At 36.8% G+C, this 25,276-nt stretch overlaps 1 protein-coding gene across 1 annotated transcript in view; it reads left to right on the top strand.

Annotated features, from left to right (window-relative positions):
• Positions 1 to 15,442: 15,442 nt before the first annotated feature.
• Positions 15,443 to 25,276, top strand: part of tspoap1 (TSPO associated protein 1) — a 136,436-nt gene continuing 126,602 nt past the window's right edge. The window contains exons 1-4 of the mRNA XM_084413863.1: positions 15,443 to 15,593; positions 17,278 to 17,865; positions 18,178 to 18,377; positions 18,688 to 18,975. Of these exons, the coding sequence (XP_084269989.1) occupies positions 17,403 to 17,865; positions 18,178 to 18,377; positions 18,688 to 18,975 (951 nt within the window). The 5' untranslated portion in view covers positions 15,443 to 15,593; positions 17,278 to 17,402. The remainder of the gene's footprint in view (positions 15,594 to 17,277; positions 17,866 to 18,177; positions 18,378 to 18,687; positions 18,976 to 25,276) is intronic.

The following is a 25,276-nucleotide window of genomic DNA, read 5'->3' as shown; positions in this document are numbered from 1 at the left end:
CTGTCGCCTGATTTTTATGTTCAGGACTCGGGAATTTTTGGCGGGAAAATCTCAGATGTGTGTTTCCACTCTTCTGTTCACTGACACATGAAACTAATGCTTATACAATGTTCAGGATAATGCTGAAAGAGCCGTTCTGGACTGTAATGTCAATGTGTCGTGCGAAGAAAAGAGATTCATTCAAACTACAGTCTCACAGAGTCAGATCTATATAGTCTATAGTCTCAAATATACTTTATAATCAAACTATCATAACAGTGTGATTTTAATGAGCTCATCTGTCGAGAACATCTCCACATCTCTATGATCAGATGCTTTCTGAACTGATGTTTCTCATTTCTGTTGTGTGTTTATTGTGTTATTGAGAGGAAAGAGCAGCACATATTCACATATTCATCCTAACGTCGCTCTCAGCAGTGGACGGCGTCGGGATATTCGTTAACAGTAAATCACTGCAAAGGTATTTCCAACTTCTTTTTACTTCTAATTGAAGAACGAACGAACTTCACCGTGAGAATATCAGGTCTTGAATCACGTTCAGTCTCTTGTGTGTTACGTGAACACGAGTGTGAGAACGAGCAATAAGTGCTGCTGCAGTTTCACTTAACGGCCACCGGTGTCGCTAATAACGAGTTTCTCAATTCTACACACAGCACCTTTAAAAATCAATGTTTATATTGAGTAATTGAATTTAATTCGATTCTAAATTGAATTTATATATAACATAATACCAAAGTGTATTGAGATCAAATATTTAAGCAAACGAAGTATTCATTTTAAATGTAATTTTATAATTGTATTTAAAATCAATATTTAAAAGTACTAATTTACATTAAATATTAAATTGATTTTGTGTAATTCAACACCAAAGTGCATTGAGAACAAATATTTATACAAAAGAAAAATATTAATTGATTTTTAATATTTTATGTACTCATATTTAAAATTAATGTTTAAATTGACTTATTTAAATTGAATCCAATTCTACATTAAATTTATTTTATTTATTCAATTGAATTGAATTGTAATAATTCGTCAATTTAAATAAAATTAAATAATTTTTTTTTATAATTTTAATAATTTTAATTGTAATAATCCACACCACTATACCAATAACGGCATAGAGGAACGAAATCGTTGGAATCACTTTTTAATATTAGTTGCCACAAAGTTGTTTAAAGCTGCAATGCATGCTGGGAACTTGCACAACATTTTTCAGCATAAAATTCTTTGACTCAATTTGGAAAGTTGCGAAAAAACACATTATATTTGCCTTATGCTTCTGATGCATGCAGGAGATCCAGTCAGATGATTCAGTCGAATTTTATTTCTTAACAGCAGACAATCAAATTAATAAATGAAAAGTAAAATTAATTCTTCCATAATCAGGATTAAAAGTTTAATAAAGAAACATCAATGAACAGTCAAAATCACCTCTAATATTTCTAAGTAAAATATAATTCAAACACTAATATTGTAGTGTAATATTCTTGCCTAAAGATATTAAAGTGGTTGAGAGATCTCTCTTTAATAATAAAAAAGCATTAAACATACATTTCAAATGATAATAAACACATCAAAATTATAGTAATGAGAGACACATCAACATGATAATAATGATTTCTAAAAATATGATGATTACATTTGATTAAATTATATTTAAGATCTAAATGATTAAATGATAACACATAAGCAAATGATAAAACATAAGCAAGAAATATTTTTATTTTATTTTTCTGATTAATCAGCTTCTAAATAACTTCTTGTAGTATTCTTGTTCAGTTCACACTAAAACAAATCTTAGTTAAAGCTACTTTTTAAATATTTGTTAGAAGAACAATTTGCAATTTGAATGTTGAAATATCTGAGAAATAAAAGCTTTAAATAGAATTATTTGAACAAAAGCTTGAATTGCAAGTTCAAAACATTTTATATGAAAAATACAGATACAGAGAAATATTGACAGCTGACCCAAATAGCTGGAGTTTAAAATCAATATAAAAATCAATATTGACCCTGTTACAATTCACGTTCATGGTTCATTGTGACTTTTTGTTTGTTTTGTTTTGAATTGTCACTTTGATTTCAAATTTCCACATAATTGCGATCAAAATTTTTGTATAATATAAATTCCCCCAGTTATGAAAATAATTTTTGGGGAAAGATCAATATTTTATACTTTATACTAAAAAAGCGAGAGACATAGATTGCAATAGATTGTGTGTTTGCTTTTTATGCTTGTTTTCTTAGACAGTAAATAGTTGTTGTATAACACAGCTTTTACAGCACTCATGTGCTGCTGGATTTAACTGGTTCGTGATTTTACTGGTTCAGTGTCTCTTGTTTAGTCAGTATTTAGGTTGTGGGAACATGGCTTTAGGGTGAGAGTAGCTTTCTGTCATTATGTTCCCATTCAGGCCTTTCTCATCTCATCTCACATTCACAATCAGAGACTGAAGATGTAATGAAATATAATGCCTTTTCCGGCAGGATGACCACTGGTTTGGGTTCTTTTTTTTTGTTTTTGTTTTTATTACCCAACTAACAAGGAACATTCTCAGAGCTGTGGCTAACCTTCTGGCAAGGTTCTCTCAAAGTTATGAAAAACGCTTTTAGTTATCGGGAACAGGTTGATTTAGCACTTTATCCTCAGGCAATGGAAAAGATTGATGGCAGAACAATACAGATTCTACAATAAGATAAAAATAAAAGACTTGCATTCATTGTTTGAGAATGAGTTTCATTTAGTTTAATACAGTGTATACTTTTTTCTTGATTTACACCGAAAGAATGGAAGTGAAATGTGACAACATGCCCCATACATTGTAGCATGACAGCTTAAAATGTCATCTGACCTAAAACATAAAAAAAAAATAATAATAATAATAATAATAATATATATATACAAACACAAGACAAACTAAACTATTTTCTCAATAAAATACAATTATGAACTTTTTCATATAAAATAATGGCATTTTTTAATAATTAAAAATAAACTAATTTCTGAGTTTGACAACAAACACAGCAAAACAACTATACAGCATAGTTCAAAACATAATAATTAATCATTTCTGAACATTGACTCTCAGTCTTTATTCACCTTTTTCTCGTGGTTTCTCAATAGAATTCACACAAGTATAGAGTAGAATAGCAATAGTTCTAATAGGGGCTCATTGTAACGCAGTGTGACAACATGCCCCGCCTGCACAACTGGGATTTAAACCCGACTAGTGTCTTATGCTGGTTAGATCAGCATTAAAGAACTATATCAACTGTTAAATAACAGATATAAGATAAAATAATATCCGACTTGTCTAATTAAAAAAAAAGAAAAAAAAAAAAGTTTAATTAAAATTTACTTTTAGAAATGGAAATGTACTTTTGCTATGGTTAAATAAATGTTTAACAAAGTACACCCAAATGTCTCAAGGTAATAAACAATCAAGTGGCACTATGACGTTACCATAAAAGCCAAACAGGCTAATCCGCCGAAGATTTGCGGGGGTTTAGCCTGTTTTATTGATCAGCTAAGTAGCATATTCCAATAGCAATACATCGTAATTAAGCAGTAATTTGCTCAAAATTTGTGTCTAAGTATCTAACTTATATATCAGCATTTTATATCACAATCATTCTGAACCTGATCACTGACAATGGTAAGTTAGTAAAACCTATTCCGATTGTACATTTATCTAGCTTACGCTAAAGCATTACACATTTTATGGATCGTCATTTATTGTCATTATTGGCCGTATCAGACATTAGAGAATGGGATATATCTTACCTTTTTATCAAGAAAAAAGCCAACTGAGGATCCCGTTTGAGCCCTAGAGCAGACCGGAGATCTCTCCATTTGTTGAAAGCCTTCCCTATGTTTACTCTCGTCTTACCCCGACGCCTGTTTGACTCCAATTTGGACCTTTTGGTTGCACTAGACAAAAGTTCTCTTTTTTTTTTATCTTACGTGGAGTTTGCGTTGGTGTTTGAAATGAACTACAAGCCGGTCTCTTAGAATCCATTTTCTACGGAGAATGGCGGCGTCGGCGCATACACAAACCTGCCAGACATATGAGCGTGCCGTGAACGCGCATGACGTCACGCCCAGTCTCAGATTCCGACCCGAATCCCTCTTATTTATTTTACTGTACAGGATTATAGAGGCAATCGCAGTGATCAGAGAAGGGCTCAGTCAGCCCATCAGGCAATTGTTTAAGCATGTATGGGTTAGAAAACGGGTATTTTTAACATGAAAAGTTGCGCAATGCACCTTTAAAGTAGAAGGGCCGTAAGTACCATTAGATACTGAACAGAAGCATTCTGTTATCTGTTCTTATGTTGGAGTTGTTTACTAAACTTTATAGATGGTGAAACTAAGCTTTGTGAACCATTGAAGCTTTCCTTCAACCCCATTACTACTTCGTTTGATGCCATCCAGTGATCGAATGGATGATGTCCTGTGGTTTCTGAAACTAAGCTTCTCCACAGGTTATTCATGGTGACTTTCCCTGCAGTGATTGAGTCTGGATCTGACTCCAAATTATGCATGACTCTTCTGCAACCCCAAAAGAGCCTCACAATGACCGTTTCTCTGCTTGATGAGAAAAATGAGATGACTCAATTTATGAAGCATGTTTCTTCAAAGCCGTTTCACTGCTGCTTTTGTTTCCAGGTCTGTCATTAGACAAATGTGGCTCTTTTTGTCTGGTTGGTTATGTTAACAGAAGTTCTCGACAGGCTCCTTGGGTGGATGGAGAATCAGTGCAAAAGCTGAAGGTGGAAGTTCAAGGGAAGGACTTCAGAGCGACCGAAGAGAGCAAAATCATGTTTAGACGTTACCAATCTTTGACCTTCATCCAAACAGACAAACCCATCTACAATCCAGGACAAACAGGTGAGCTGTGAATGACCCTTGGTTGAATATTAGAGGTGTAGAAAGTCCAGTCCATTAAGTTCAGATAGTCTTCAAGTGCAGTATGTAATAAATGTGAGTTTTACTGGGGTCTTTTCAGTTAATTTCAGAGTTGTCACCATGGATCGCAAATTTGTGCCTTTTGATCAAATGGTAAGACCAGATGTTTCACCATATTGAGTGGTCTGACCTAGCCTGGAAATCCAGACCTAAATCTAAAAGATTAATGGTCTGGCGTCGACTAATGAAAATCGGCCAGCTCGAGGGGCGGCACCAAGCATGCATTTGAAAATCTCACTGCACGCAATTGGATAACACTACGACCAATCACAACAATAAACCCCATACGCTTAGCTACCAGCGGAGCTAACTGCTAGATTAGACTTTTTGCAAAAATGTCCTTCTTGCAAAGGAACGATTTGAGCGGCGTCTTTTGTTCCTGTTTAAGATAAAAAGCCAAGTCTAACTCGTTCATTGTAGCGGGCAAAGCCGTTTCAAACAACTGGTGTTCATCCATAGCCATCTTGCAATGTTTACTAATGACTTCGTCACAGCGCTGTCGTCATCTCGCCTCTGGCCCGCCTATATCAGATAACCCGATGTGGTTGGTGCAGCTCAGATCGAGGGCCATATTTAATGAGCATCATTATTCAACACCAGAGTAACTCGCTGAGCAAATTCAACTTGTGCTCTCGTGAGAACTCTGGATTACCAGGGTAGGTCTGACCCTAAATTAAATGCAAATTAAATATAGGTTCTTTTAAGATGCTGAAATGTATGCATCAGTGGGTTTGTGCTGTTAAATGTTTAATATTCCTGTCTTCGTGTTTTGCAGTACGATCTGGTCGTGGTGGAGGTGAGAATTTGCTCCGGTGCAAGTCTTTGAGTGGAGCCAATGCAGCGTTTTGCACTTTTCTTTGTTTGCAGATTTTCTCTGAGCTGGTAATTGTTTTAATAGGACAGAGATAATAACCGGATTGGTCAGTGGACAAACGTTTCCTCAACGGGGTGGATATTGCAGCTTTCTCACGAGTTAAACCCAGAGGCTCAGATAGGGATGTACATGCTAAAGGCTTTTATTGCCGACCGAGAAGTCTCCCAAGTTTTTGAGGTGAAAAAATACGGTAAGTCGTTGTATGTGCAGCAGTTCAGTGACAGATCTGAGGTGTTAACCTAAAGTTAGTTTAGTTTTGCCTAAGTTTGACGTGACCGTAAACACACCAAAGACATACAGCGTTGCAGATATGGGACTGAAAGTTGAGGCTTGCGCCAAGTAAGTGATGCTTTATTTTCTTGTCTTGTGGTTAGTCAATTCTTTATCTTGTTCTTTATGTTTCCCAGATATACATATGGCCAGCCTGTAACTGGTCAAGCCTGGGTGGGAGTGTGCCGTGATCCATTTCCATACACTGTGCTTAATTTGACCAGACAGTGCCTGAATCAAACGGCAAAGGTGTGCGACTCCTGCCATAACGCTGAGGGTTTTTCTTCTGCTTGTGCTTGACTTAAATGTGACTATCTTTGTTCTGCTACCAGATTAATGCCACGGGCTGTGCCTCTCTTACCGTCGATACATCAGAGTTTTTCGGCACCAAATTTGAAGACTACATGCAAGACACTTTTCTTGTAAATGTGAATGTTACTGAGGAGGGAACAGGTGAGCTATTGGCTGATCTGAACCACATCCTTTATCATCTTTACAATACATCCACTTCAAGGCACATACTTTTCATACTTTGCCGACGAGAGGACACATTGATGTAGTCACTCAAAGTCTAATTGTCCTGGTAAGTGTTGACCAGCTTTCTGGAGTTTGATCATGGAGCTCATGCTGCTTTACTGATGTCTTTTGCCTTTATAGCCTGAAGGAGTTGAAAGGACAAGCGCCCAGAGTATGTTACTGTGTCCAAAAGGTTTGTACTCTGTTACCCAACACATTCTCCCTCTACAGCCTAACGCTCAATGCGATATTTCCAAAAAATGTGGTTCAGGGATCAGACAGATGCTCTGTTTCAGTCCTCGGTAAGCATTTTGTTGAGGAGAAACTGACACGTGATTGTTTGGTAGGATAACTTTGTTTCTGATGTGGGTTCTATGCTTGACCTCTCGTAGGGGACATAATGGGTCGTGCACTGAAGAATCTGGATGGGTTAATACAGATGCCATCTGGCTGTGGAGAACAGAATATGATTATTCTTGCTCCCAATATTTATGTCCTGCTGTACCTTGAAGTCACAGGGCAACTCACCGCAGCCATCCGAGCAACTGCCACCAGTTACCTTCAGAGAGGTATGGATGACCAAATCCGCTTTAAATATGTAGGAGTCTAAATCCTATTGCTTCCCATTGAAGCTGTAGCCCTAATAAGCCCCCCTCCGATATGTGGTTTTTGACTTGAACAGGATACCAAGGACAACTAAACTACAGGCACAGTGATGGATCATACAGCACATTTGTTTTTTTTGTTTTTTTAAAGATGTTCATCAGGTTCTTTGGCATTGATTTTTCTCCCCTCCATCTCATCTTAAGGTCCACTGGTCTCAAACTACATCTGGTAATACTCTGGCGGTGGAGATCAGCTCTTATGTGCTGCTAGCAGTTCTTGTAGTTCAACCTCTCATGACGGCTGATCTAAGCTATGCTAATCAAATTGTCAGCTGGCTGGTGACCCAGCAGAACCCCTTCGGTGGCTTTTCCTCCACCCAGGTGCCTCTGACTACCAAACATGAGCGCAATCCTTTATGAGGAGGTTTTTAATCTGGTGCTTGTTTTTAGGACACAGTGGTGGCTCTTCATGCCCTGTCTCTGTATGCTGGTCAAGTAATTAATAATAATAATAATAATAATAATAATTCATTACATTTATATAGCGCTTTTCTCGGCACTCAAAGCGCTTTACATGGAAGGGGGGAATCTCCTCAACCACCACCAATGTGCAGCATCCACTTGGATGATGCGACGGCAGCCATATTGCGCCAGAACGCCCACCACACACCAGCTTACTGGTGGAGAGGAGACAGTGATGAAGCCAATCAGTATATGGGGATGATTAGGAGGCCATGATGGACAGAGGCCAGGGGGCAAATTTGGCCAGGATGCCGGGGTAACACCCCTTCTCTTTCGAAAGACATCCTGGGATTTTTAATGACCACAGAGAGTCAGGACCTCGGTTTAACGTCTCATCCGAAGGACGGTGCTCTTTGACAGTATAGTGTCCCCGTCACTATACTGGGGCATTAGGACCCACACAGACCACAGGGTGAGCACCCCCTGCTGGCCTCACTAACACCTCTTCCAGCAGCAACCTGGTTTTCTCAGGAGGTCGCCCATCCAGGTACTAACCAGGCTCAGCCCTGCTTAGCTTCAGTGGGCAACCAGTCTTGGGCTACAGGGTGACATGGCTGCTGGCCGACATGGCTGCTGGCCAAGTCTTCAGCTTGGATGGCTCCAGCACTGTTACTGTACAGTCCTCAGGAGTAGGAGAATCTTATAGCTTCAGTCTGAGTGGGGACAACCGGCTGCTGTATCAGAAGCCGCTGAAGAAAGTTCCAGGCAAATATAGTGTTAAAGTGACCGGAACCTCTTGTGTTTCTGTGCAGGTCTGTATCTCCACTCCGTCTATTTCTGTTGTGCACATCCACATCTTGCTGATATGTGTCTTGATCTGTTTGTACTGTAGGTTGCATGCTTTTACAACATCCCGACACCTGTTAAAGAAAACAAGATTCTGAGCGTTGAAGCAAAGGTGACTGGAGACTGCCAACCACTTGCGGCCAATCTCATGTTGAACTTCACTGTGACGTAAGAATAGCTTTTGCTTTGCGTCCTGAAACCAGCTCTTGTTTATGACTCTTATAAAAGGAAGCTGCGTTCTTGATCACGTTGACTAAACCTCTTTATTCTCAATCACCCTCATTCAGATACAATGGCGTAAAAGTAAGAACTAACATGGTTCTTGTGGACATTAAGCTCCTGTCGGGCTTCACGGCAGATACATCACTGGTTCGTATGTTTAAGATTACTTTAAGTCTCAAGATGCTTGAGGCTCTTTAGATGTAATTGTGCATGTAAACAATGGTCTCTTTCTCTCAGCTTGGTTCTCCACCCCAATCGTTTGCTCCGCTAGTGGAGCGTGTTGATGCTGGAGATGATCATGTCCTAGTGTATCTGAAAGAGATGAGATGCTGTCCACTGGAGATATGGAAGTTGAAGTGTTCATGAGCTTATATTTGTCTGACTTCAAATCCTTACATGACTGAAATGATCACTCAGGCAGTGGCTATTAACTAGTTTGAGCTTCCACTTTTTAGAGTTGTTGAAAGTTGGACTCAAAACTGCAACTTTTTGAGATCAACTGCAGTTGCACTTGATTTATTTGTGGACTAATCGGTTAAAATTCATGGGTTTAATTTAAAACTGAGGTGCCTCACTTGCAGGTGACGTTCATTAACATGCTGATTTCAAAACCTCTACTTCTCCAACCATAAGCAATTAATGTATAAATATAGTTATTCAGTTATAGACTAATATCCAGTGTAGCCAGTTTTACAACAAACCAGAAAGCAATAAATGGGCAACACTGAATAATATATCCTCAGTGAAGCACTTTTTATATTCATATAAGAAAAATATAAAAAAAGTATATTTAAAAGCATGCAGCTTAAAGTGACAGCAGCCTAATAATCCTACTGCTGACTTTGTCCTCAATGTTCATCTAACAAAAGACTGAAATCACCCATGCTCTTGATTGGATGATTTTGCATATTCTTCACTGTATAAATTAAATATAGATTAATCCTTATCAGTGTTTTACATTTGATTACTTTATTCGATATCTGTACCTGAACTTTTTCCGTACCAGTAGGAAAAGCTCCATAGTGTTGAGCCTTGCTGGAGCATCTCTAAACATCTACTCTGCTATTAAATTACGGATAAAATGTATTAGAGAAGCTACAATACATTTTAATAGTCATTAATAACTGATGGAAATATCTTTTGCTGAACGAATTAAGCCAACTAATTTGATTCATATACTTTTTGTTTCACTATATGCATTTTAATTTTATTACAAATGCAATGAATATACAGGTATCAGTACTCTGTATCATCAAGAACCTCAGAAATATTTCACCATTAAAACTAAATTGTCATGCCTATGTCATTCATGCCCAGCTTTTGTGAACGGTAAACCCCACCTTTTTTATTTGATTAGCCAATCTTTTTGACATTGACAAGTGCTATTGGACCACTGAGATGGACAAAAAAAAAAAACCTTAAATGTAACTTAAGCAAACAGAGCATTGTGTAATGCAACAGAGGCATTGAGAATATCTTTGGGATTTGTCCCCCTCAATGTTTATTGAATTGAGTTACGGCTCTGGTTAAGGAGTACAGTATGATCCACAATTATACCTCTATATAACAGTGGTGGCCAAAACATGCACTTCCCACATTGATCAGACTTTCCTCTTTTAATACAATAAGTATCAATTGTATGCAAAGTCACCAACATTTGGTTATTGACCACTGAAAATGTGTACAATTTACTCAAGGAGCCACACTAAAATCGCCTTATCTCTCGTAATAAACCATTTAGGGCCCTAAATTAAGATCCCAAAAGAAAAGTATGTTAAGAACCAGAATCTATGGTATAGCAGACATTTTTATACCTGGATGATCATCTACAATTTGGAAAAATATGCAGAATTGAATCTGATTTTTTTTTAATTAGAAATGCAAACTTTTTTTCTTAGGAGATATCTGGACGTTGAATTAAACATGCAACATAATAAAGTCCTGTGACAACAATGTAGCATACTACTGTAATGTATATCGATGTAATGATACTGTTTCACATAATTTTTTTTTTTTTAAATAGTAGGCCAATCTCCTATTTTTCCCTGTTACCCTTAAATATGATATCATATATTTATTTTTCACTGCGTATCAAATACACCTTTGATACTATTATGTACCAGGTGCATGGATGACCTGATGCTTGTGTTTCCGGAAAGAACCCTGTTATGTCAGACGGGCGGCAACTTACATGAAAATAAAGAAGCGAATTAGAAAGGGACGGACTCGAGTGTCTTATGTGAGAGATCACAGCCTGAAGGTTTTGTTGGACTTCTCTGAATTAATACCGATAATTGAAGCTGCTCTAGTTTTTCAAGATCATGTTGTAGCTTCGGGGCTTTATTATTGAGAGTGAAGTATCAAAACCACACAAAAATACAAGCACTGTGTAAACAAATATACACGAATATTGTATATGCACTTGGCTATGTGAGATTGTAAAGTGTTTTGCTCATGTGTTATTTGTGTAAATATTTTCTATGTTTTGTTAAACTTCATTATGAACTGGAGCTTTAAAATGCCACAAATATATTGTTGCATCTAAATTTCAGGGGTAATTTTGTTCTATTTTCTATTCTTTTTCCCTTCTTTCTTCCTGTTTACTTCCCGTAAGCAGGAAGTAATGGCTACAGCTTATTCCAATGATTCCAATTACACATTTCTCGTTGTAATTTGTGCTTATGGCAAGAAAGTTTACTAATTTGCAAGTTATTATTTGCTTGTATCTACTTTTATTTTCCATGGTAACATGGATTTACTCCCACTGTAAATCAGCTCTAAATAGACAATAATAAAGTCATTATTCAGTTGAAATCAGTTCAGTGTTGATTCAGTTCAACTGTGTAAAGTTCATTATTATGAAATGACTTCAGTTCATCTATAAAGCAGTTCTGCAAAAAACAGTGGTGTCATCGTCCAGCTCAGTGCAGTTCTCATCCAATAGTATCAATGCAGTCAGATCGGTAATATTGTTGAATATTAAGTGTCCCCAACTAAGCAAATCAGAGGCGACAATGGCGAGTAACCCAAACTACATCACGTGACAGAATGGAGAAAAGTATGGAAAGCCAAAACGTTTTGGCCCTTTTGGCCTTCCATATTATGGAACACGTAATTGGGTGATTCTCTAACTAGAAGCACTTTTGGCACTGTGAGTTTATGTAAAATTCACTCTCTTAAAACACTCTTAAAACAATCTTCCTAGCTTCATTCATTTGTCTTCTAACACAATATAACAGTGGGCAGTTTTAGAATTCCATGGATTATTATTATTTTTAACAGTTTTTCTGAAGAGCCATGTCATTTCCACCACTTTTCAATTATGTATTTTATTACAATATAATATTGTAAAACTGTTATAGAAGATTATGTATCTGTCAACAACATCAGTGTCTACCTAATCATGTAACAAAATAAATCTTAATACTTCATGAACTTAATGTATTTTCATTTAAAGTTGCTAAAATGCCACGAGTTGCCACGAGTTTATGGGTTTATGGTGGAAAGATTGTTTCTGTTTATTTTTACTTAAATTGCCAGTGTAAAATATTTTTAACCATGTATTTTATTATTTAACATATATGAGTTGAACAGTATACCTAATAGTTTTAAAAATAATGATTACAAATGATATGCAAATTATATAAACATTCATATAAATATAGATAAATAAAAATACATTTAGAGTGTACTGGAATGGTGATATATAAAGTTTTCAGTCCAAAAGCACAAATATGTCATGAGAACATGCCAATAGCGCACAAAAACAGCATATATCATGTCCAAAGCTACGCCTCAAATTTCTCAGAGGTGGAAATGACGGAGGTGGAAATGACATTTTAGCAGTTTTTCTGCAATATTAGCACACCCTCATGTCAGGCTCAGCCACTTTTGGACTTATTATGTTGTTTACTCGTAATAAACATAAATACATTATTTTCATATTTGTTGTACATAATTCACCCGAACTACAGACAAGGTGGAAATGACGCTGAATAAAAATATTCAGTATAAAAGCTTGACTTACCTTGATTTATTTTCTTGTGCTGAAGAGCACATGTGCCTGAAGTTTCATCTTCAACTAATACATCCTTTTCACAGTTATTTCCATGATTACCAAGTAAATAAAATATTTAAGGTGGGTCTATTAAAGTGGATTTTGTTGAGGGAGGTGGAAATGACGGAAAACTTGGGGACAGACGTATTTCATTCCAAAAATAGTTTAAAATTATGACATACATATGGAATTTCTATGGTATGACATTATTTTATTTGTCCTTAAGACAAACATGTTAAAAAATATTTTTAAATCGATCCTTTAATATAATTTTCTAACATTCAAAGAGGGCCAGTCTGGGTTGGGGACAAACATAAAACTGCAAAATCTGCTAATAAACAGCCATGCAAAAGCATTTTTAAAAGAAAAAAGGGGCAAGATTTGGTGGTTACTAGGATGTTGGAGCATGAACTTCATAATGACAGTTTATTTGTGCACTTGTTTGTTTATTTATTTACAAAAAAAGGCCAGGGACAACAAAAGTGCCTGTAGTTGGAGAATCACCCAATTACGTGTTTACACGACAGTTTAACACGTTTTGGCCTTCCATATTATGGAACACGTAATTACGTGTTTACACGACAGTTTCACACGTTTGGCCCTTTTGGCCTTCCATAGAAAAAAACCCTTCAGAGAAACCTACGCCTAGACACGACCACAATGCCTGATGTAGTCATGTGATTTCAGTAAACGAGTCTTCGTTACGTCATAAATGTTGCAAAATGTCAATGATCTCTGTGAACCCGTGTGTCTACGAATGATTTTTTTTACCCTATCTCGGATCAATTTTATAAATTTTTAGACGTTTAATGCAATGAAAACTATTTAACTATTTTCACTCTTCAATGAGCCGTTTTAGTGAAATGTGTTTCTTCATTAGTTTATGTTTCATTACATATGTTTAAATACTTGACTACATCAACTGCTTACTTTTTGTACTATATGTTTTAATGTGTGTTGTATGTAATATATGTTTTTGTTGTGTATATATATGTTTTTTTTTTTTGGCACCAAGGGAAGCACTTTCTAATTTTGTTGTACTTGCAATGACAATAGGCATTCTATATCATTCCATTCCATATCATTCCATTCCATATCATTCCATTCCATTCCATTCCATTCCATATCATTACATATCATTCCATTCCATTCCATTCCATTCCATTCCATTCCATTCCATTCCATTCCATTCCATATCATTCCATTCCATATCATTCCATTCCATTCCATTCCATTCCATTCCATTCCATTCCATTCCATTCCATTCCATTCCATATCATTCCATTCCATACCATATCATTCCATTCCATTCCATATCATTCCATTCCATTCCATTCCATATCATTCCATTCCATATCATTCCATTCCATATCATTCCATTCCATTCCATTCCATATCATTCCATATCATTCCATTCCATATCATTCCATTCCATGCCATATCATTCCATTCCATATCATTCCATTCCATATCAATCAAGCTCTAAAATGGATAACATTTGACTGAAACATTCAACTCAAACGAATTACATTTCTAAACAGCAAATCTAATGCTCTGGCGTCATAACCCATAGACTTTTTTTGGAAAAACCCTAAAATGCGATGAAAAACTATTTCTGGTTATTAAAATACAAATTGTGCACATAAGTACCAAATAATTTAAAATATTAGGAAAAAGTGCAAAGCAAAATATTACTGATTTTAATGTTAAAATATGTAAACACTTTACAATAAGATCTAATTTGTTAATGTATTAACTAACATAAACTAACCATGAGCAATACATTTGTTAAAGTATTTATTAATCTTTGTTAATGTTAGTTAAAAGAAATCCAGCTATTCATTGTTTTTTCGTTAGTTCACAGTGCATTAACTAATGTTAACAAATACAACATTTGATTTTAATAATGTATAGTAAATATTGAAATTAACATTAACTAAGATTATTAAATGCTGTATAAGTATGGTTAATTCTTAGCCCATGTTAAATAATGTTAACTAATGAAACCTTATTGTAAGTTGTTACCAAATATATAGTATATATGGGGGACAAGCCCAAAAATAGAGAATTCTGGCAAATATCACCTTTTAAAACACTTAAAAATGAGGAAAGTTACACTTAACAACACTAAAGAGTTTAAAGTTATGATTATAAAGGGATTACATAAAAGTGTCCCTAATAAGAATAAATAATCACCCATGTAAATAATAATGAATTCACATTTATTTGTATAGTGCTTTTCACAACACACATCATTTCAAAGCAGCTTTACAGAAAATGCACGAGTACACATTACAATTTTGAGAGATCTGTTATCAGAGGAAACTGTCTAAGTTATGTATTTAAAAAATGTACAGTGGTCACTGTGTCCTCAGAGGAAAATAAATAAATAAATAAATAAATAAATAAATAAATAAATAAATAAATAAATAAATAAATAAATAAGGGTTTTACATAAAAGTACCCCTAAGAAGAATAAATAATCACCCTGTAAATAATAAGTAATTGAGCAGAATGAGAGTGTTGTAGTGTCGCCGAGTGTCCAGCAGCGGTCGCTGTGTCCTCAGAGAATCTGTGATGTCCAGATCATCAATAGCCGGACACTGACTCACTGAAGCAACTGGTGTTTAAGACGCGACGCACAACGACAAACATCGCGCTGACGCGGTTACGCGAGGATTAACGCCCGTTTAAACGCGTCTTTCGCAGGTTTCCAGTGGAACTAGAGGAATATATGAAGCCCATCTTGAAGTTTTCATGCGGAGAAAGGTCAGTGTGTTTATATCCTGCGTTCATTAAAGTCTCTGCGGATAATGACACGCGTCTGAGGAGAGAGACCGCTCGCGAGACTTTTACGTTGTTACAAGAATTTTACACTGATACATGTGTGTTTATGTTTCATCGCGTATTATATGGTTGTATCATTGTGTCGCCGTGTTTGTATCATTGTGCTTCATTGTATCTGTGTGTCATTGTGTGTGTGTCTTAAATGTCTTAAACATCCTTTAACGTTCTAACAGTTTCCTCTGCATATTTCTGAGTGACAAAGAGGTTTTAATGTTTTTTTTTTGTGATGCATAGTTGAGGTCCAGCATGCATGTCACAGTTAAACCGATTCGTGAAAATATTATTCTGTGTGTAAAATAAAATAAGTTGCCAGCTATCTTCGAATATGCCTAATGACAACAAATATATTTACATAATATTTTTAACAGTCATTTATATACACACCATCAGTCAAGTTTTGAGACACTTGACTGAATTGTTTCTCATCATTTTAAATGCCATTTAATCTAAAGGTTTATGCTTAAATGTTTGAAGTAGGTTTGTAGACACATAAATTCTGCTGCAAATAATACATGTGCACAAATAAAATGTGTGTAAATTGTCATGCATCACATGACTACATCATTCCCATTTGTATTATTTTATAGAGCTTACTATTATTATTATTATAAAAATTGGAAATTAATGTGTGTCCAAACATTTTGGTAATTTTATCCTTGTTTAGTTTAGTTTGTTTAAACTAGTGCAGTATTTACTGTGTCCTGTTACATGAAGTTTAGTTGAACAAACTCTTGAGTTCAGAGTTGATAAAACCAAACAAATCCAACCTGGTTTACATCAGGTTCTGCCGGTTCACAATGCCCGATATAAACAATCTCTGTCAACTCAGGGTTTATATATATAGAATGAGCTAATCAGTGACTCATTCCATTGTGCATCAGTTTGTTTATGCTTGTGATCATAAGTTTTCTTTCTTAAAGTGCCGCTGTAATGCTTTTTCAGATATTCTCTTTCATGCAGTGTGTAATACAGCTGTTTGTGAATGTAAAAGCTCTGCAAAGCTTCAAAGATCAAACAATAAATAGAGTTATTGTCTCCCAAAAGAAAGAAGTGATTCTGAACTGCTGAAACGAGTCGTCAGTAATTCCAGTCTTGCACGAACCTACGTAACAAATTTGCATAATGCCAGTCTGTGCTCTAATTGGCTGAACAGTGTCTCTTTGCTCCGCCCTCATACACTGTAGTTGTATCTGAGACTGGAAGAGTTTTGTTCGTGTTGTTCATGTCGAGAAGACCAAAGCAAATCCCCTTTGATGAGATTAATACGGTAAAACCCATGCCATCGTTCAGGTTCGGTAATGGCCATTTGGTTTCCGACACGTGCTGTAAGCGGTCGACCAATCACAACAGACTGAGCCTTCTGACCAATCAGAGCAGAGCAGGCTCTCAGAAAGGCGGAGTTTAGAGACACCGAATCCTTTATCGAACCGTTTCAGACACTGTGAGAAAAGAGCTGATGCTGAATGCATGTTCTGAGAAAATTAGATGCATGTAAACCTATTGTAAATTAGGAACCTTTAAAACAGCACAATAGGGGCACTTTACATAAGTTCTGAATCTTTCTGTTGGCATGCTGATAATCATCTTTCATCTCTGCTCTTTTCAGTAGGCATGTTGGCTTGTGTGTGCGATGCATGCTGTCGTCTGTGTAACATCATCATTCTCATCCTGCATCTGCATGCTTTCTGTCGGGCCTGAGTTGACTTGTGTGTGGCCTCCATTAACGGCATCATGGACGAACACTGTGATGACCCTCCGGTTCTCTCCTCCAAGAAAGGCCCGTCCTGCATTAGGTCCAAGTGCGACTCCGGTCCTGATCCGAGACGGGATGTGGAGCGTCTCCGAGTCTCGTTAGAAGTGGAGCGCAGTCGAAACCGTCAGGCTCACCGGCGCTTCTCCCTGGAGCTGCGTAGGCATCGGGACGAGGCCCGTGAGGAGCGCGAGCGAGCGCTGAGGGATCTGACGTTTCGACTCGAGCAGCAGAAGACGCTGGAGCTGCTACGACAGCGGGAAACCCTGGGACGAGAGCGTGCGGCGGAGGTTCGTCGTCTGTTGCGCTGGCGGAGCCGGGACGAGAAACGTACGGAGAATTTAACGCTCAGACAAACACAAGAAGTTAAGCGTCAACTGGCTGATGAGATTGCTGGAATCGGCAGAACCACCGGGGTACAAGGCCTCAAACCTGGATGTAAAGGTAATGGTGACAAGGTAACACCCTAGCAACCGCATAGCAACCACCCTGACAACCACCTGTGTACCCTAGCAACCATATAGTAACACCCTAGCAACCATTCAGAGTACCCTAGCAACTGCATTGCAACATCCTAGCAACCAGCCCGAGTACCCTAGCAACACCATAGCAACCACCCAAAATACCCTAGCAACAACTTAGCAACCACTCAGAATATCCTAGCAACCGCATAGCAACAACTTAGCAACCACCCCATGTGGTCCAACTATTTCAAACTGAAAACCTTCAAGCTTTTGAAAGGTACCTCTTTTAAAGGTAATGGTGAGGTGTATCTCAGACTCGAGGAGCTGCTGAAGACGCTGCTCGCGCAGGCCGACGGGAAACACGTCCATTTACTCCAGCGCCTTCAACAGGAAGTGGATTTAGAGAAGAGCGTCTTCCTCTGTCACCTTCTGGAAGCCCACAGCAGACCCTCACACCAGGACCACCACCAACACAGAGAACTAGCTTTTACTGTGAGTGAGTGTGTGAGTTAGTGAGTGAGTGAGTGTGTGAGTTAGTTAGTGAGTGAGTGAGTGTGTGAGTTAGTTAGTGAGTGTGTGAGTTAGTGAGTGAGTGTGTGAGTTAGTGAGTGAGTGAGTGTGTGAGTTAGTTAGTGAGTGAGCGTGTGAGTTAGTTAGTGAGTGTGAGTTAGTGAGTGTGTGCGAGTGAGTGTGACTGAGTGTGAGTTTGTGAGCATATTGTGATTCACACTAGCCCTTATGGTTTGATCTTTTAAAATGTTTTCCTTAAATTCCTCATTAGAATCTAGTTTTCCTCACTTAGAGAGGGCGACACCAGAACGACCAGCAAGGGTGCGTCACGAAACCATCCAGTCCGAGGTCAAAGAGTGGAGTCGAGGAAGGAGATCTCACACTCCCCTGCTCCCGCTCGCCATCCCGAAGTGAATCTCCTCAACGAATGAAGAAGAAGAACAAGCTGGACAGTGCAACGCCTCCTCTCAGCTCATCTTCAGATCTCCTGCGGGAGGATTTACCTGAGCCGTGCTCATCTGATGAGGGATCGGAGAAGAGCTCGACATCCAGATGTTCAGAGAACAACATGGATGATTCGGTAAGAACCTTGTTTTATAGCATTGTTTGTGTTGTTTCCTCTACCTTTTCTCTAGCTTGCTTCTTAATTAGGGATGCAAATTAGGGAGAAAATATGAACATTTTGGCGGATACGATAACCGATAACTCTTTATATTTGAAAGCCGATAACCGATATATTGGCCGATAAATCTAAATCCAACTTTTATTATAATTTTGGAGAGCCTGATTACAAAAAAGCCAAGTCCCAAGCACACAACTATAATGTTCTCATGATAATTTGATGTAGCCTATATGCACTTTACTGTATTTTACTTTTTTTGAAGTGATTCCAATCATATTTCAAGCAATTCGAAACCATCATGTTGATCTGAAGAGTCTCAGCTGAAGGAAATAATACAGTATTTATTAATGGATTACGAGACATTTCTTATCGGGCCGATAACGATGACATTAAAAATGAACATATATCGGCCTCTACCGATATGGAGGCCGTTATATCGTGCATCACTATTCTTAATCTAATTGTCTAATAAGCCTGGTATGATATATTGGGGAATTTGTTGGCTCTTTGATAAATTGCTTTTGTTCCTAAATGCATCTGCTAAAGGCATAAATGCATTAATGCATATAATTTGTTACTCGATGCAAGGATGTTTTGCACTTTCAGCATTGCTGTCAGTTTTCTCCTTCAGGTCAACTGGAATTTGGAAAATCAATTCATATAGAGCAGGGATTGAAAAAGCATACTTGTGTATATGTTTCTGGCTTTACTTGCTTGGTTCCAGGATTAACATGGGATTTGTTCAATTGACCAAGCTTGTCATGTATCCAGCTCTTTTGAATATAATATTGGTTAAAAATGTTGATGTTGGTAAGATTTCATATAAAGTGTTATGTTCACCAAGGCTGTTTATTTGATCAAAAATACAGTAAAAACAGTAATATTTTTTTTAATATTATTACAATTTAAAACCGCTGTTTTTTATGTGAATATATGATCAAATTGTATATTTACTCCAAATCATTCTAATATGCTGATTTGATGCACAAGAAACTTTTCTGATTATTATCAGTGTTGAAAACAGTTTTGCTGCTTCATATTTTTGTGGGAACCGTGATGCATTGTCTTTTCAGGATTCTTTGATGAATAGAAAGTTTAAAAAAAACAAGTACATTTTGTAAAGTTAGAAATAGAAATCTTTTGTAACATTTATAAATGTCTTTACTGCCACTTTTGATCAATTTAATGCATCCTTGTTGAATAAAATATTGATTTTCAAATCTTACTAACCACAAACTTTTAAAGGGGTGGTATAATGCCCTTTTCACAAGATGTAAAATAAGTCTCTGATGTCCCCAGAGTGTGTGTCTGAAGTTTTAGCTCAAAATACCCCACAGATATTTTTATATAGCATGTTAAAGTTGTTAATTGTCACTTTTTGAGGGTGAGCAAAAACGCACCGTTTTGTGTCTGTCTCTTTAAATGCAAATGAGCTGCTGCTCCCGGCACAGGGGGCGGAGCTTCAAGAGCTCATGTCCTTTTACCTCACACACACATGCACTGACAATTTCAAAAACTTTTAGCCTTTTATGTTCAAACCGGAGTCAGACAATGATGGAGAGACTCAAGAAGAAGTGACAACATGTAGAAGCAACAGGACATTTCTGAATGGTTAGTTGATGAATTTATGTAGCTGATGTGGAGTTATCTTCTAGTCATTGATTAGCATATTCTGTCTTGATAATCTATAAATCGTGTTCAGGGGGCGGGGATTATGTAAATTCTAGGGTTGGTGATGTCACTAACCCGGGAGGAATGTGGTGTAGTCTCTACCAGCCGTTTGTTGTAGTCCTTTAAAAAGCGATTTCTTTAAAAGCAAATATCTCCCTTTGCTCTGAACTTTGAGCTTCGTAACTTTGCAGATGTTGTTTATGCTCAAACAGCAACATTACACACTAACTAAAGTTAGAAAAGTGAAATCATAATCAACCACCCCTTTAAACAGAAGTGTATTGCATTTCTACACAACTAATTGAATTATATTGTGCATTTGTATATGTTTATCAGAGCTACAGATTTTCACACTTCCTGTAAACAGAATAAACTGTTATTGGTGCAGTTTGGATCTTGCTTGCAGAATCTGGAATTAGATCAGTGTAGAAAGGCACATTTCTGCAGAGCTGCTGAGTCTTTATCTTTCTTTAGATGTGATCGATTGTGACTGTGAGTCTAATCAGTTAGAAAAATGTTCCCTATCTACCATTAAAACACTAGCTATCTGTTTTCTGATAGACTGTATTACCTTCAAAACCTTCAAACTTTAATCTTTAAAGTCCCCCTGTGGTGAAAATCCAGCTTTTAATGTTGCTTATGTGTCTATGTGGTGTTTTTAATATGCTTTAAGACAAACCATGTGTAAATTCATATGTCGACACCATTGCTGAGTATTTCCTCCTTAAAACTGCAGTGAACCAAAGACAGTCTCAAAAACACGCTTTGAAATCGCTGGTGTTTCTGACGTCACAAACTACCTTGTAACCAAGCAGATCAACGTGTGATCGTCAACCAGTGGATCTCTGAGCTGAGTGAGTGGAGGCGGGGCTCATTTGCATATTCATAGAACCGCGTATTAGGGCTGGGCGATATATCGCATTGTTGTGCGCATCTCGTCAGTAAAGCTGGTTCCGTGATTAGTAGTAAATCGCCATCACCTGCTTTCAGATGGAGCGGCATTTACTACACAGAGCCGTAGTTCACTGACAAGCTGAGCCATATCGCATTAATAATCACGGACGTATCGCCTGCGATAATTAATGCGATATGGCTCAGTTTAAAAACATTTTTAGATATGTAATTTTGATGATTAAAGATGAATTTTAAGGGATGACATTATTTACTAAACAAACTTTCAGGCCAGGCTTTCTCTTGACATCCTTTTTTGTCTAGTTTTATTGTGCAATGCAAACCATAAGGAGAGAGTGAACAAATGACAGACACAGACCCCCTCCTGCGCTGATACTGTGCTATGAATAATTCACAAGTACAGAACAAGCTCAGAAAATATCCGTCTACTGCCACCGTGAAGCAGCAGACTGAACCGGTGTCACAATGTTGTGATTGTTCAGACAGTTTTAGTGCCCTGAACAGTTAGTGGCTTAAAGTTGAACTTCTGGACATTGGCGTTGTTTATGGAGGCTTCTGAACAGTTTTGCAAGGGCTCTTATGATGTTTAAGCTCTGGATTATGGGGTTTTAGTTCTATTTTTCCCAGATTTAATTCTGTTTAAAAGAAGGTTTTACTCAGTTGGCTTTATTACCTCACTCACAGACTACGCAACAATGATTTAGCTCAATGCATTTGTTGTCTGCTGGTATAATGATGGTTATGTGCACATTTCAGGTCGAGAGTCTTGATATCGCCATTGGATTGTAACCGTACAATCACACGAATCAGATATTTATTGGCCAGTCAGTTAAAAAAAAACAAAAAAAAACAGGTTTAATAAACAAAAGTATAACTATTATATATGTAAACATATACAGTTTGTGGGTAAAAAGCTGTCATTTCGTAGATGTTTTATTTTAGTTTCATTTATAGTATTTATTTTTATTTTAGTGAATTTGTTATGTGCTTTTGTCATTTTTATAGTTTTTTTTTTATGTTTAGCTTTAATGACATGTACAGCACAGCATTATTTTTATAACCTGATTTAAGAAATATATTAACCCCTTAACTGCACTTGACATGTTTTTTTTTATTGCCTTTTTTTCCTATCACATATTTTAATAATCATCATAAATTAGGTATCATTTTGAAATTGTAAAATCTCAATTTATTCTGTGAAAACAGTTTTGAAATTGGACTTTGCCTTTGCCTTTTTAGCAGGCTCCTCCCCCTAGTGGGCGGTGTCATGTTGCATATTATCAACATTTATTTGAATTATTTTGATAAATATTTTCTAATTTTAATAAAACGCATATCATTGGAAAGGTATATTTGGTGACTATCTTATGATAGAAGTGATGATGTGATGTAAATATTAATTTGTTACAGGACAACTCATAAAAATTCAATGGAATATGGGTTTCACCTGGTGGCTATTTTTGGTATTACACCTACACAAAATCTCATGGGAACTCATGGTTGATGGGTGATATCAACTTCAAATTTGGAACACAGCTTGGTTAGACATATGATTTTGATTTTATAGCAATTTCAGAGTAAAATTATTTAGTAAAATATATATTTTGAATAATAATGTTTAGTACAATACAGTACATTTGGACTTCTGTACGTTTTTTAACGTGCTTTAACTTCACCAATAATCTGCTTTAACGAGTGTCTTCTTTAAAAAGAGTCCAATCTTGGTCTATATTCCAAAGCATTCATGAATTACAACATTTAAGTTTGGATAGTGCATGTTCACGTCTATGCTCAAAAAGGGTGGCAGTTAAGGGGTTAAATAGCATTGAGAATACTATGGTATTATAGGTATTCAGTGCAGCTGTTGGGATATAAGAAGCCCACTGGCATGTGGTGTGTGTGTTTATTTTGAGGAATATACATTGCCATTCAAGTGTCCCTGTTTAACCTCTGGTCGTTCACCTCAGATTTGAAAATGACTCAAGAAATGGACGTTTAAAGCTGTGAAAAGTGGGAGCGTAGAGGGTGGGAAGCAACCAATAAAACACAGACCTACAACTAAGCCTGTTACGATAACTACTTTTTGTTAGGCGATATACTGCCCCAGAAATTATTCAGTTAAGCAATATTATTGTCATTTTAAGACCATTTCATGCCACTGAATAAATAATCATAAGCAATTGCACATAAGGCACTTATATGGAGATTTTCCATCTACAGATTTTTCCCTGACTCTATTGCTGAAAAAGTTTGCAGATGTCCATATGAACAAAGGCAGAGATCTATTTTTATAGAGGCATGGTTTTCAAAAGTTGAACTTCTTTCAACTTGAGTGCCGAAAGTGACGAGTTTGTACTGGAAACGCTGCTTTATTCACATATGTTTTATACGATATCCCAAATTTTCACACAAAAATCACACACATTCACGGAAGAATAGATACTGATGTATTTGATATCATAGAATAAAATTTGAAAATATCTTAAAGGGATGGTTCGGAGTAAAATCAACCTAGGGTCCTTTGCACCATGACCTCGAGCCAAACACCCCCCAGAACATTATTAAAGTTAGAGCTTATTTAGAGATATCAGCCGGATGGTTTAGTGAAGGCGCTAATGGATCCAAGGCTGTATCTGGTAAATTACTCCACTGATAATGCCCAGAATGGCACCAAACTTCTACAGTAGTACAAACAGGTTCTGTACTCATAAAACGAGGCATTGGAAAGTTTGTAAGTACATCAGGAGTTTATTTAAATAACACTTGCCTGACGGCTAATGCTACCGCTAACCCGGACACCGACGTCACTTCAGTGGTTTGGGAAAAGCACGTAAAAATCCTGGCAGAAAGCGATGCATTTTTTTATAATTTTTTCCGAAGTGTTGACAACTTAGTGTTACCTAATAATTGTTGCAAACTGGTACTACCAACAAACTATTAATGCATTCCTGGAACTGGGCGTCGTTACACTACATCGCTTTCTGCCAGGACTTTTACGGGCTTTTCCCAAATCATGGAAGTGACCTCGACATCCGGGTTAGCGGTAGCACGAGCCAAAAAACACATGACTTCAGGACGATGGAACCAGAAGTGCTAAACTCATTTCCGGCCTACAAAAACACATTATTCCTGCAGCACTCTGTTCAATTTCAGATGTTGTTTTCCTCTTCCTTTGTTTTTCCCAGATCCCTTTGACACAATGACATATAATAATTTTTATTTAGTAGATTAATGTAAATTTTAGCAATTCAACGATATGACCATTCTGTCTGATATCGATAACCGATAATTTGTCATATTCGAAAATAATATATAATTAATATATTGGCTGATATCCAAATTTTTATATCATTTTTCAGAGCCTGATTGCAAAAACAAAAGTCTCACCATTAAAAGCCACGTCCCAAAGCACGTCTACATAAATCGCACATACATATACAGTATAGTAGCCTAGTTTGAACCTAATTTTGAAGTTTTAAAAGTAATTTTGCACTCCTATGGCCAACTTTCTTTATCAAAAAATACATAAATAAATACAAATCTAGTGCCTTACAAATAAATAAAATTATGCTGCACTGAACTGTATTTTCCTTTTTTGAAATGATTTAAATCATATTTCAAGCAATTCAAAACCATCATGTTGAGCAGTGTGCTGAAGGAAATAATCCATTATTTA

This window comes from Rutilus rutilus (genome assembly GCF_951802725.1).
Source record: "Rutilus rutilus genome assembly, chromosome: 7".
Classification (NCBI taxonomy): Eukaryota; Metazoa; Chordata; class Actinopteri; order Cypriniformes; family Leuciscidae; genus Rutilus; species Rutilus rutilus.
This window is presented reverse-complemented; position numbering and strand designations above follow the sequence as displayed.